Consider the following 14,822-nt stretch of genomic DNA (forward strand, 5'->3'; position numbering starts at 1 on the left):
TCAGCAGGGCACCCTGGCAAGGCAGCATCCCTGCCACAACAGCAGAGGCTGCAAGAGGTGTGCTGTCACAGCTTCAGGAAACAGCCTTTGCCAGGGAATCACCAGCCCACCGTGAGCCAGCCCTTCCTGGGACCCTCCTTCCCCAACAGTTCCGGGGTTGTTCTCCAAGCCAGGCAAGCGTGAGCAGTCAGGGAGGATTTAGAGGCTGAGGCCCATTTCTACATTCACTTGCAAAGCAGAAAAAAAAGGAACTGAACAAAAGCACAACTCTTCAAAGCAGAAAATACTTCGGTTCCTGAGGTTTCTAAACTAGAGATATCTCTCAGGTTGGCTGTGCTGCTGTTCACACTTTTTTTTTCCTCCAAGAAGGGAGATGTCCTCTCTTATGGCATGAAGGCTTTATTTCAGAAGACCAATTACCAAAGCCTTTTCATTTGCATATGGTCCAGCCTAAGGGCTTTTTAAGGCATCAGTACAGCAAATATCATTTAAATATTAGCTCTATATTCCTACTACTGTATGGCATTTTAGAATACTGCTTTTTTTCACATTGGCCACAATGTCAACATTAGAGGCCTCTAGAATAACGCAGAAGCAGTATAGGAGAAGCATGCTCCTACCAGAAGGGGGTGAAGGTGTTAAAATTCCCCAGCTCAATTCACCTCTCATTGTAAGTTTTAGTTTCTCTAGGGATAAGCTAAGAAGTGACCTAAGAGCAGGCTGTCGTGCCCTGCCATGGCAGAGGCCTGCTCATGGAGGACAGTGCAGAAGCATGGTGAGGAAGCTGACGAATGCTCGTGTGAAGGCAATCCAGGGAGGGAGTGAAGCAGAAAGCAAAGTGCAGAAGAGAGCTTGGTGCAAGCAGTGAGGGACAAGCCAGAACGAAGATGTGAAGAAAAAGGGTCTCAAGTCCTCAGACCCCACTTTATCCCTCAAGTCCATTTAACGCTTGGGAATTGGTGGGACTGAAGTGGACGGGAGAGCAAAAGCTCCTTTCAACATGGCTAAGCACCTCTGTTTGAGAGCCCCCTAAAAACAACCCCCGTGACAGGAAGACTCCTTCTCCCAGCACTTACCCTGTTCCCCTGCCAGTGTCATTAGCAAGTGCTTTTCATTCTCATTGGGCTTGCTCAGGGAGATCAGCCAGCGGTCCTGCAGTCCGTCCGTCTGTCTGGAGAAGGCGTCCTCCACCAGCGCCAACAGCTGGGGACCCCTCTCCAGCCGAAACTCCTCCTGCCACGGGAAAGGGACCTTGGTGAGCGCACGGTGGGAAGGGGGCAGGTGTAGCACCGCAGGGCTGGTGTGGCTGTGCCAAAACCCCTGCGCCAGGCACACCCCAACAGCAGCAATGCTAAACCTGGTGCAACGCTCCCAGGACACAACAACCAACCCTCCTGCTGGGCTCCTGCGGCTGCCATACCCCCCGCACCACGCCAAATCCAACACACGGGGACCGTGGAGCACCACCACCACCACGTAAGGCAGGAATCAAGCCAGGTTTCTCCCTGCAGCCAGCACCGGTCAGCGGGCGCAGCTCAGCCTGCCATGCTCCAGCCATCCCTTGGCGGGCTCCTTTGCTGCTTTTCCCACTCCTGCGTTTCTATTCTTATCTCCGGTTGCCATGTCAACCCGAAGGCCGCACAGATGATTAATAAAATGGAGAGCTCTCGTTGCCATGGCAATCCGAAGCGCTCAGGGCAGGCACAGGCCTGTGCCGAAAACGGCCTAATTGGAAGAGACACCGCTGGCTGGGGCCTGGCTCACATGGGCCTGCCGGTGCCTCACCTCATGTCAACAGGCTGCGGGTGCTGCTGCGAGCCCGGAGCAGCGGTGTGAGGATGCTGAGCGGCGTGGTGCTGAGCAGCCATGGCTCCTGCTGCCAGCCTGTAGCTCCATTTGGGGATGCAGAGGGAAGGGGAGCAGCTTAGCCCAAGAGCAAAGGGACAACGGGGGTGAGATATTTCTCATGACAGGGAAAGCAGAGGTTGCAGAGCGCTGATGGATTCTCCTTTGAATGCACGTGAGCCCACATGGAGGTCACCTCCACGTATACCCAGGTACCGGTGTCAGGTCAGATCCTGTCTCTCAGGTCAGATCCAGTCCTCTCCTGGGCACAATTCCCAGCTATATTGAGTGGGAGATGTGCCGAGAGGGACTGAAGTGACTGCCGTGCCCAGAGCCTATCAGGAAGATGGAACTTCCCATTAGGAGGTTAAGCTGCCAGCTTCACCCTGCAATACAGACATCGACCCTGCAGCAGGTGAGAGCCTGGTGCTGCGGAGAACATTGAAGCTCAAGGTGCAACTCTTCAAGGGGCTGGGCACCCTCCTTGTCCCTCAGCTTCTCAGCAGGACTCAGCACTGCACCAGATCAGGCATCAAAACGTAGGAAACATTTGAGGAATCCCCTCGTGCCAATTTAAGCTACAGCACTTGCAGTGCAGCCCCAGAAATCCAAACAGCGCAGGCCTTGACACAGAAACCAGAAAACAAAAGGAGGAGGCAGAGGACAGGTGAACTGCCCAAAGTGAGCAAATTGCCATGGGTGGGAAACAAACTGTGCCAACAGCGGTGGAGAGAAGAGTTTGATTCCAGTTTCAGCCATGCAAAGTGGTAATGGGAGACAGGGAATGAAGCAATGTTCGTGTTAAATGCGTATGTTGACAAGTGTCCCTTAGAATAAAGGGGAGGAAAGTACAAATGACCCATTGGGAAATATTTTCTGAAACATGAAATCAAGTAGAAAAACAGTTCAGGCCTGCCTATCCCAGGGCACTTCCTTCTTTCACCATGACAGAATTGAGGATCCAACAGTAAAGGCACAGTTTTGTCAAGGGACATCTGCACGTCTGCTTTTCAGCTCTCGCCCTTCCACTGGCTTAAACAACACAAGACCACAATAAGGAAGCTACCATGTTTTGCAAAATTAATAAGCACTTAAACTCCACAGAGATGGTAGGAAGAGTAATGGTGGATGTGGAGGAAAAAGGACTGGTTTTCAGAGCTGCAATTGTGAACTGCAACAGAAACACTTATGACTCTCCAAAGGGCAAGCCTGTCTGCCTAACGTCAGGAGGAAAGAGATTGGACTTTTAATCTGCCTCTACAGCAGTCAGCGTGCTTTGTGGTGTAAATCACATGCTTTCACTGCCCCCAGAATTTCACCTTGAGCCCCAAAAAACACACACCACAAGCCCAGCACTAGTGGAAATAGGTCAGTGCAGAAGGGTCACCCTGCAGCAACAAAACCACTCCCCTCTGCCCACGGCAGGAGCTGCAACAAGCAGGAGTGCAGACACACAAGGACAGAACGGGGCTCCCTGATGAAATATTTTGGTCTCAGGCTGTCAGGCTCGTAATCATTTGTGAGAATTATGAAAGGCACCTTGACCCCAGGCCTTTCACAACTGGTTTTAAAGTGCCTGATAAAAGGCCCAGCAGAGGTGAGTGAGCCCTCTTACCAGACATCCACAAGGGGCTCTGGGCTCATGAATTAACTGCGGCTTTATGGGGATGGATGGACAGGCAGCGGATTAGCAGAGCATGTCTAGTTAACAGTCCCAGATAACACACAAGATAACAGGGTGGGAACAAGAGGCACTTAAGGAAGATTGAGAGACAGCTGCTTGATACTGAACCATTCACACTGCAAGTGGGGGATCCTTTTTCCTCTGAGCCATAAGAGGAATGCTCCTATATCCTGGAAGGAGAAGAAGGAAAAGGAAGACAGGGAGGAAGGGTCACACCTCAATCCTGCCACACTGCCTGTAAGTAAGAGGTGCCAAGTTAGAAACTCTCATGTCTCCTGCTAAACCAGGTGAACACGCACAAACTGGCAGCCAGGAGTTAGTCAAAATCCAATCTGGAACTGACACGGTCTAGACTGAGTGAAATCCACCCACTCTTTCCCCATTTGGAGAATAGGAATATTTTTGTCCTTCTCTCCACAGCCTCTGTAGGGATTTTGAGAATTAGTGCTTTTAAAATGTTTTGTAGTGAAAGCACACAGCAAGAGCTGCGCCTGCCTCCACCTCTCTCAGCACTATTCCTCCCATGCCAGCAAATCTCCGTGGACTGACTTACACAGTCAATGTTATCCGACATATTCAGGATGATGTAGTTTTTCCCCGCAAGGTTGCTCCAGTCTTTGCAGATCACCTGGAAAGACAAGACGTAAAGACAGCTGGGTTTGCACAGCAAATGCAGCTCTTCTGCTAAGAGCATGGGGTACACACGGGGCTGCGCCATACCCCAGAGAAGTGCTTCTCAAAGGAAGGATCTGTACTCTTTGCACTACAGAGGATTCACCCTTCCACTTGTAATGCAGGACACTGGCTGCTTTCATTTCAGTGCTAGCACATGCAGCACAGGGCTACTGTGCCAGCTTCTCACAGCCCAGCTTACCTCCCCTCATATCTAGAGTCTAGGATGAGTTGAGAACTCAATGGGAAGCTCTCTAGCCTGCAGCCTTATTGTATATGTGATCAACTCTTGATCCAAAACCTAACCAGGAGCCCCTGTGGAGCTTAAACTGGTGCAAGAGAGCAGTTCTTTGCAGCCTGGGCAGGAAGCACACACAGAAGGACTGAGTCACTCACTCAGGGTCCCAAGTACTTTGGGGGCAGAAAGAAAAATTAAAAGCTTTCCCTGCTCCTCCCTACCAGCTGCCAGTTTGCTGGATTCAGGAGCTGTACTTCACCTCACGCCTCCTCACCCACGGACTCTCCTAAACTAACATCCTCACAGATCACTCTGCCCTGCTCCACCTGCTCTGCATCTGGTGACTGCACCAGGCAGCAGCAACAAAAATAGCACTTCCTTCTCACTCCCTTTCCAGAAATCCTTGGGGCCATTTTTGTCCTGACACTTCCAATAATGAAGTCTGAGAAAACAAGGAGCTCTCGCTGCCATGTGTGCCCCAGAGGGAAGGTGTTTATTAGAAGCAGGATTTTTCACGAGGGAAGATGCGAGGGGGGCAGGGCTTTCCCCAGGGACCACAGGTACCTTAGGAAGTGCTGTGAAAAACCCTCCAAAATTCAGTTTGGGCTGGGTTGGATGAGTAAGAAAAGCTAACTCACACCAGTGAGACTTAGGGGGCTGGTAAGGTTAAGGGATTAAACACCCTGCCAAATATCTCCAGTGCAACCTCCCATCCACTGCCCCCTCCCAGTGCTACCTGTGCTGAATCCCAGGGCATTTCTGTCGGCAGCATGGCCATGCGGGCGTCCCCAGCCTGCGGCGACAAGCTCCCCTCTGCTGTCACAGCCTCTGTGGCTGACTCTGTGTCATTCCAGACAGGATCCTGCACAGGCTCCTCAGCCCTGTCCCACGGAGCCGCAGAGGAAGCGGGGTGCTGCTCACCACCAGAATGAGTCTGGGCGTCTGTGGAGCTGCCACCAGGAGAGGGTGTCCAAACGGGCGTTTCTGCTGGCTGCTCAAGCTCAGTTAGTACTGTGGGCTCCAGCATCTCCCACCCCACTGTTGTCTCCAAGAACTCCTCTCGGGCTGAATGTTCTTCCCCACCAGCCTCCACCGTGGGCTCTGCAAGCTCTGCTCTTGCGGTAGTCACAGTCTGCTCGGAATATGCTCCCCCGACAGCCCACGTGTCTCCATCTGTCACCTCAAAGAGCTCTTCTGAAACACCAGGAGACCTTGCAGCAGGAGTAGAAGAAACAGAGGACACTGGCAGGAGACTCGGCCCCATGCTGCTCCCAAGGTCTAAGCCAGGAGAAGCGGAGTCCTCTTCTTGCCCTCCCACAGCTGCCTCAGTCACAACACCTGGGCGGGCAGAGGCTGTGGAAAACACGATGGAGAACAAGGACTCCTCTTGGCTCGCTGGTTCAGAAGATGTAACCTCTGGCCCAGAGGTCTGAAGGCTCTCCACTCCTCCTCTTGAGTGATCTATAGGGAGCAGCCCCTCCTCTTCCTCCAGCGTGCTGGAGAAAGGTGTGTGCATGTCAGGCTCTACAAATTCTGCTGGCGGATGCACAGTAGCTGCTTCCCAGTTGTCTTTTACCTGCGTCCCATTCCCTTTCAGCAGGGCCTTCTGAGAGGCAGCAGGAAAGCTGTAGTCTAAAAAGAGATCCAAGAGACTTCACATCACATCCTGTGAACTCCAGACAACACAGAACTGTCCCCACTGCACATGGCTAGCCACAGATGGGATCAAACAGCAGAGAGCCTGCCGCTGAAAAGAACAGCCCCACCTGGTAAGTGCAGTGTACTGGTAAACACGCTGTATGCTCCTGGACTTACCCAGCTCCCTGCCCCATCCCAGTGAACCTGCTTTCCCTAGGGAAAATTCTTACCTTCATTCTCTTCACTCCTTTGTGCCCTGAAGGTGTTTTCACAGACCTGCGAGCCACGAGGGCTGCAAATAGCAGCTTTGACACCAGGCATTCTCTAAGGTGAGGTTATGAGTGTTAGGAATCAGGCTGGGACCCAGGGATTCATTCTGCATGGGTTTTAGAAAGATACTGGGCTGTAAGAGCCATCAGACACAAGCTCAATGGGAAGTACTAGGGAAGAGAACGACAGCACAGCAAACCACGTCCTTCTCCCTGGCATGCTGAGGTTACACCGCCAAACCCTGAATCAACCTGGGCACCTCTGAAACGCAGAACCTCAGTTTGTATAAGGCTTCACAGAAGAAAAGTCATCCCACAGACATCTGCATTATGAAATTCCCATGTCATTACGGAGCAGTTTTGCTGCAGAGATACAGAAGTCAGAAACAGGAGCTGAATACAACTCCCCTCCCTCCAACTTCAGCCCTGAGTTGTTCTGTGGCTCTGACCATGAACGCAAGGGATATTGCTAGACAAGTGTAGATGCTGAAGGAGAAGAAACACCTCACAAATATAAGGTTAGAGGAACAGGGAGTGGAAGCCCAATGACAAGTGGTTGCAGAATAAGGAGAATACCCATAAGATCAGACACATTAAGATGGAAGAAAGAGTTCCAGCAGGCACAAGTCAGTTTATCTGCCTTGAGAAACTGTACCCGAGTAGCTCCATTTCAGCAGTTTGCTCCCCAGTCATCTCCCTATCTCCCCAAGGTGAGCACAGCATATATTCTGAGAAATAGAAGGGAGGGGATCCCTGTGCTGGTCTTCCCAAAGGCCTTTACCAAAAGCCAGGCATCCCAGCGCCAACAGGACAGGGTCACTTTCTTGCTGGACAGATGCTGGTTAACGGCAGGCATGGCCACAGAGCACAGGACTGGGGACATTAGGTCTGGACCCTCTGCAGACAGATGGTGAAGGTTTAGTGCCTCTCGCAGGGCTCTGCTGCTGCAGGGACACTCAGTGTTTGCACCGAAAACCCCAGCCTCAGCAGGAACCCTGCCTGACCTGACGTGCTGTGGATGAAGTGAGGGAGATACTGGTTTCGTCCTCTAAAACAAGGCCCTGTCAGATGAGGCATTATTTTAAGGGATCAGTGATCCAGTGTGCCATCTCCCTTGCCTAAAGACATTTGCAGCTCTTCTCAACTCCTCTGCACCTCCCCTGAACCTCTTCCCAGCGGGAAGAGAGCATGAACTGGCAGATGGGCACAGAATAAAAACAATGGGGCAAAAGCAGCGTGAGGTTTGCCCCACAGGAGCTGTGAACACTCCTAGGCTGTCAGCTGGCCCCTGAAGCCATGGACTCGACCTTTCCTGAAGGTGCTGTCACAGATTAGCTGGCTCCTGAGAGGAGAAGCCCCACGTGGTGCAGCCGTGCTGCCCTTTCACAAACAAGAGCTATGGGAGCCTGAAGTCCTGCTGCCTCTGCCATCTCTGCTTGGTGATAGAAGCCCAGGAGAACCGATTCCACTCTCCGGCAGGCTTCTGTCAAGACAGCTGAAAACTGAAACCCCAGCTGCTTCTTTGGGGCAACAAATCAGCGAGGTGGAAGCAGACACAGGAGCCCTCACACCCACTGCTAATTGATTTAACATTCCCACTTGCCACCAGCCTTTCTGCTGTCCTGTGTGCTAAGCTAGGAGCATCCTCCTCCTGTCTGCTTCAGTAAGAGCCCACTGATTATAACCTTAACTCCCCTCACATCTCGCAAGGACTGCTGTTCAGCTGCTCACCTTGCAGTCAGGGCAGGAGGCAGAACTCAGAGACTCACGTGGAGAACACTGAAACTTGAGGTGTTTTGGCCAGAGCTGTACTGCTGCGTGCTCCTTGAAACAAGCTGCTCCCCACTTAACGCAGTTCTCAAAGGGCTTCAATCACTTTCCAGGCTCAGACGTTTGAGGATGGTGATGAAATCCTTCCTCCCAGACTTCTAGCTAGACACTTAGCTGGCCAGTCCCATACCAACCAGCTCGGCCGGAGGTCCATGAGAAATAGCAACCATGGAACAGAGAGGCCAGACAGCCTCCAGTGACCTGTGCTCCTGCTGCAGGAGTGGGGCAGGTTTTTCTGTTAAAGCAGACAGGTATTACGGAGCTGGCTGCAGTGCCAGATTCATCAGATTTGCTGCTTTATCAGCTCATCAGATTGAAGAAAGGAAACAGAAGGCTGCCAAGCAGAGGGGTGTCCAAGCAGAGGGGTGTCCAGGAAGGGAGCAGGTAGTAACCGCGCCTTCCTGCTACGGTCTGCTCTGTAAGGCTCCCGCTGAGACCAGCAGTAGGTTGGGAGCACAAGAGGAACTTGTGGCCACGCGCAGAGGTGGCGCATGCCACACGCCCCTACAAACCGCAAACAAAAGCGGCCAAGCCACAGTGGACCAGCCCTCTCCCAGAAGGAGAGCACTCAGAACTGCCCACGAGACTCTCAGCATTTTCAGCCCCAGAGCCCAGCAGGGATGGCCCAGAAGAACACAGCAGGCAGACCCACCTCCATGTCACATCCTCCCCCAGTATCCCTGCCACACCAGCCCCTGGGGAGCCTGTCTCACCAATATGAAATTCCACACCTCCACCTCACCTCCTGGCCCCTGCAGCCCCCTTCGTGCTTTCTACCACAGCAGGATTACATTGCAGCATCCAGCTGCCTTCCTCCCCTGAGACCTCCCAGTTTTCCCCCTTCCAGGCCCTCCAAAGACCCCCAGGATCACCGCTTCCCACAGAAACCATCTCGCACAGCCCTCCTGCCCTCTGCAGCTCCCAGCAGACCCGGGGCCAGGTCGCACGGATTCATTTCCTCTGCCTGGGGAGATGACTTGCCCTGGGAGAGGCGAACATGAGCTCCAAACCTCTGCGAAGCCACCATTTAGGTGGCATCCTGCTTCCCCTGAAATCGATACCAAAACTTCTCCTGACACCAGATGGGCCAGGGCCTGGCTCTTTGCCAGAGGCCGATTCCCCAGCCAGACATTTAATTCATTACGCTTCTGCTTCTCCTTCATTCAGAAGAGCCAGGCTCTGTTATTGCCCTGCGAGGTTCCCTAACCTGTATCTGCCACATCAACTGTTTAAGGCAACGAAGACAGCTCAGAAAAAGGGTGAGCCTCATCGCTTTTAGTGTGCATAACCTGACCATAAGGTCTTTATGGGATTAAACTGGAAGATCACGTTAACCAGTGATTGAATTACTGATAACTAGACGGCACTGTAATAAAGACAAGAACATTCCTGGGCTTCCATCACAACACAGCTCGAAGCACAAGGTGCATTTTACCTGCTGCTTCCTACGCAGCCAGTTCTGCGGTGGTACCTGCTTGCTGTTTTACCGTACAGAGCAGCCAGGCTTATTGCAAAAAGGCACGCTACATCGGACTGGATTTGCAGGGGGATTTCAAGGAGGCAAAATGCAATTACTGGTAGCGGAGCTGAAACAGTTGGGGTTAATATCCTTATCTGCCACATGAGGTGGGAGAAATTACTGTCTGCTACTCCAAGACAAGTCCAAAGAAATCACAGCTAAAAGAGAGACCCAGGGTAGCAAAGCCGTTACCTCTCATTATGCTTGGAAGTTGCTTCACATGGAGACTGGGTACTTTAAAGCACTACAGCTGTTCCCAAAGAGACCCACACCTTTTTTCTGCTCTGTGCCTGATCTGCAATAAGGCTGGAATAAGCCACCCTCCCCTGAATGTGGAGTCGCTCAGGGATAGCTGCACCAAAATAACATTGTGCGGAGAGAAACCCTGTTAGTCACAGGTCAGCCTTTGCAGGCAATGCCTTGGTCGAGACTGCTCGTCCCTGGGCAGATCACCCAGCGTGTCAGCGTACGTTAAACCAGGGCACAAACAGGAGGCATCTCGGGAGCGGAGCTCAGGCAGGGGGCTGCTCAGTGCTAAGCTTCTTATGTAGACAGTCTTTACCAGGTGCTTCATTTCATTAAGGCTTCGTTGAAGATGGTATTAACAACTGCAGCTTTGCTGTCAGTCTGGATGAAGAGGCAGCAGATTTCAGTGAGGCTGGGAGAGACTGGGATCTCTCTGGCCAGAGGCACATAATTCATCACGGAAAGAAGTGAATCTCACCATCAGAGAAGAGTTGAGAGTGGGAAAGATTTTATCCCATTAGTTCATTGGAAAACTTATTATTCTTTGGACACAGTGCTTCTAACTTGCCTGTCCTGCTATTCCTTATCCTAGCTGTCGTGGAAATCCCTTCTACTAATTACTATGAATAATTAAAAGATTACCTTTTTTTTTCCTCCTCTGAAGTGCCACATGCCACCCTGGTGAATCACCAGCCCGTAAGACTGTATTTGATAGCTCCCAGCACAGTCATGCCATGGGCTCCAAATGCACAACTGGGAACTAGAAGTGCCGGCTCTGGCCGTAAGGAAGCGAGCCTGCTGCCAGCCCACCGCCAGGCTGGGAGGTGTGGTGAGTTTTTGGGAGCCCACGCTTCCCACCAGTTAATAATGAGGCTGCCAAATTCTAGAGCCTTCATTGGAAGCAGAATGTGTGGGGCACTCTGTTCTGATTGAGAACGCAAACCAGGGAGCGCCCTAGGATGGATGTGACACCACACAACGCCTTTACGAGGAATCAGGGACTGGAAGGAACCTGCAGTCCTGATGACTCCTATCTTCTACCCCTAGAGCCAGAAGAGATGTTGTATTTTTTTCCCCAGAAATCCAGCATGATAGTAGAAAACACTATGGATGGAAGCCTCCAGGCAAAACAAGATGGAAAAGGTGGAAAGGAAGGCAAGAAAAGCCTGAGGCAAGGTCCATTTACAGTTGATTTGTGACTTGGGGCAATACCAAAAGCGAAGTAAAGCAGGCAAAACCAAACTACAACCTGAGCAGCTTCTGGGTTTCCTGGAAGCCTGAGGGCTGTGGGATGCAGAAGTGATTCACAGCTCCTCTGACCTGCCTTTTGGCTGAAGTACCAGTCATCCACTGCTTTTTTCTGGCATCCCTTTTCCCAAGGGACCTAATTCCACCTTTTCCAGATGCACCTCTACTGGGAAGCAGCTGTACAAGAAGAGCAAAGCCAAGAGGTACGGATGGGTTAGCACACGTGCACGTGTGCACTTCTGTGTATGCTCTGACAGAGACAAATCTCAGGGTCCTTCCACGGGCTGGTGTTCACTGATGTCAATACAGACTTACTGTTATGTAGCATAAATCAGCAAAAGCATGTTATTCAAGAGAATCAGAGCCTCAGGCTGAGCTGTGCTCTGCCAGTGGGAGTTCATTCTTACTTTCTAATGGACTAACAGGTGGCTGTAGATGCCACATGTTTTCCAGAAATATTTTTAAAGGATGTTTGAGTGTACTTTTAAAAAAAAAGAGCAGCAGCTGCAGATTGTTACTACTTTTTATCTCCCTCAGCCTCAAAGTCACACAAAGGCAGAGCAGTCTCCCCTCACAGACTTCAGAAGGACAGAAAAAAAGGAGAGATGACTAATACCATTTTGAAATCTCAGGAGATCTGGCCCATCTGCAACAAGATCACCACTTCCAGGCCCAGTATCTTTACAGCAAAGAGGGAAGGAAGCCAGTGTTCCATGTCTCCTTTCAGAGTAGTAAATTTTCTCTCTCCAGTAGTACAACAATCCTGTTTTGTGCCTTGATTGATACAGGGTCTCAAATCTGTGCCTGGGGCAGATATATCAGCTATGCCAGGCTTTACTTCTCTGTCATTCAGAAAGAAATCCTACTGAAGGAGAACTTACAGTATACTTTTTTTTTTAATAGCAGCTGTTTGAAACTGTTTAATGGATTTATAGGTTGAAAATAACCTAACAGATGTCATTACACAGCTCCACGAGGTATCACATGGCATCTGTCACACATGCAGAACACAAGAACCATTGGCTATGTGTCTCTCTCATGCACAGGCTTTGCATGACAGGAGAAGGCTGCCCATTTTAGGGATGCTATTACAATATCCTTTATAGTAAAATGACACACAGCAGGTTTCTAATTAAATTTTAAGTAGAAATGTGCTCCCAGCTCCTGAATAATTCAAACTGTTCTATTAACCAAGGCTCTGAAATGCCACTGAGACATGAGCTGTGGACATAGCAATGGCCAGGGGAAAAAAAAAACAGCGCTTGGACGCACTGAGGCGCTGGGCAGTGGATCGGGCAGGGTACGTGTAAAGGACAGCTGAAAGAACACATCTGTTCGTGTAGGAAAGCACTGCAGGCGAGAACGGAAGGAGAGACGAGCATGTTCTGCATACAAATGGGGCGAGGCACGTGCAAGAGGCAAGGCTGGGTTTGGTACCCAGCGCATCCCGCTCTCAATGCACAAGCACATGCTGTTCTCCAAGTCACGTCCCGATCTGGGAGTACATGCAGGTGCCTGCTGGCACACCAATAAAAGCGCCGCTGAGCACGCTGCCAGCTCGTGAGAGCAGCTAAGCCAGAGCATGTCCCAAGGATGCACTGGTGGGAACAACCCCGCGAGCACTGCTGCGGAGGAGGCATCTGCACATCTTCCCCATGGCCAGGCCTGCAAGTGCACTGGGGCCGCGTGAGAGCGGGGCATGGGAGCGTGGCTGGAGGAGTTTAAGAGCAGTGTGAGTGAGCAAAGGGCTTCAGAGACCTAAGTGGGATCGTCCTTGTCCTCCCAAGCACAGCCTGGGCTCCAGTGGGCAGGCCAAGACACAGTGCTGCCAGTCGGCATGCTGCAGCAGACCTCAGCCCTGGGGGAGCACAGCTCTTTTTAAGGTCAGAAATGGATGTGAAGATAAAACTAAAACAAAACTTGTGCCTTCTAACTCCAGACCTGAGTCAGACCTGCTGGGAGGGAGGCAGTGATACTGGATAAGGGAGGAGGGATAAGGCTGCAATGGGTAACGTTTAATACATGTCCCACATGACACTTAAGAGCAGGAGTATGCAAAATAATCTCCTAAGCTACTGGAAACCCTGCAGAGACTCCTCCTCCTTCCTCCCATCCCTCACTGAGAACACCTCAAAGCCAACAAGGGACTCAGAGGGGAGACCACTGAGGGAACCAACACTCAGAAACATCCACGGAGGAAAGCAAGCAGAAACACCAGCAAAGCTCAGTGTGGCCTTGGGCTCCCCAGTGAGCAGGCAGGACAGCAATGGGGCAGCTGCCCAGGGGAACAAAATATATTGACTTCAGTCAGGCCAAATCCCTACTGAAGTCACGGGGTGAGGAATCTGGGATTTGGCCTGGGGGATCCAACTATGAGTCAAACCCTAAAATGGCCCTGACCTCTGAGCCAGGGTCTTGAGACCTTTAGATCATAATTAATTGATGGCAACAGAAAGAAGGGAGTGAGAAAAGAGAAAAAAAGGGAGAAGGAGTGAAAGAGAAAGAAGGGCATGAGGCAAAAGGGAAACTAGGTGGATGTGATGCTTCCCCCCCCCCAGCTCAGGGAACCTCACAGCAGCTCAGGAATAATGGCTCAGCTGTAACTTGATTTCTAAAGCCTGTGCTTGCTCAGGGTTCACTGGGGACACATCAGGCACTGAGGTGAGAAAATAGAGCTGACGTTTAATCTCAACCCCTCTTAGCAAGAGTTGTGTCAAAGCAGGAAAACAGATCCCTGCATCCCTTCGCCTCCCCAGAGCCCTGGAGGAGAGGAGAGGAAGAACAAGGTAAAAATAACCTACCTGTTGCTTGTCCCAGGTCCAAGCTGGAGTCGTTGAGCTCTCCCCCATCTTCCCAGAAGTACTGTGGGGGCTGTAAGATCTTGGACTCCTCGTTCTCCTCGCTGGCAAAGCCTGATCCTGGGGCAGCATGCAGAGAGCCAGGGATGAGATCAGGCTCGGCAGCCTCAGGGCTGGTTTGCTCGTGAGAATTCATGGCCTCCAGATGGGACATCATGGCAAACTCCAGCAGGGAGGTTGAAGTGAGGCCATCAGTGGTCGACTCCTCCGAGGAGGCAAGGCAGAAGCACAAAGTCCCTGTATAGCAACAATAAACCTACATCAGAAAGGACTGGCAAGCGGCAGGCTGGTCTCCAGACAACCTGCTCCTGCCAAAGCAACCTGCCTTGGGGTAACCTGCCCCGCACACGGGCTGCACTCAGCTGACGAGGAAAATCGGGCTATGTGGGGAAACATTCACAACCAGACAGAGGAGCATTCACATCCCCGAGGAGCCGGTGCCAAGCAGCCGCTCAGCCCTGGGCACTTCCCTTCAATGGGGCAGTGATGGAGCGGCCTTTTGGGGGCTTTTTGCCTCTCTGAAGGGACAAGGTGCCTTGTGAGTCACCCATCCTGGAGAGGAGGTGGAATGGCTCGTACTTATGGCATAAAACCCTGGCTCTGCAGAGTCAATGCCAGTTTTCTATTCCACTGTCACCCAGCCAAGGCTTCACCCCAGTGTTCCCGATACGCAGCTGTATTATATACAGGGGGATTGATTTAAAGCAAAATTATTTAAATCATCAATATTAATCAGGTTTTAAATCAGAAGGCTGGAAATCTATTTTTAAGCCAT

The 14,822-nt window shown here is 51.4% G+C and overlaps 1 protein-coding gene across 1 annotated transcript in view; it reads right to left on the reverse strand.

Annotated features, from left to right (window-relative positions):
• Nucleotides 1-14,822, reverse strand: part of PODXL2 (podocalyxin like 2) — a 29,779-nt gene that overhangs the window by 5,898 nt on the left and 9,059 nt on the right. Inside the window, exons 2-5 of the mRNA XM_035337649.1 lie at nucleotides 13,991-14,284; nucleotides 5,176-6,071; nucleotides 4,083-4,157; nucleotides 1,077-1,233 (exon numbers count right to left, since the gene is read on the reverse strand). Of these exons, the coding sequence (XP_035193540.1) occupies nucleotides 1,077-1,233; nucleotides 4,083-4,157; nucleotides 5,176-6,071; nucleotides 13,991-14,284 (1,422 nt within the window). The remainder of the gene's footprint in view (nucleotides 1-1,076; nucleotides 1,234-4,082; nucleotides 4,158-5,175; nucleotides 6,072-13,990; nucleotides 14,285-14,822) is intronic.

This window comes from Oxyura jamaicensis, chromosome 12, assembly GCF_011077185.1.
Source record: "Oxyura jamaicensis isolate SHBP4307 breed ruddy duck chromosome 12, BPBGC_Ojam_1.0, whole genome shotgun sequence".
NCBI lineage: Eukaryota > Metazoa > Chordata > Aves > Anseriformes > Anatidae > Oxyura > Oxyura jamaicensis.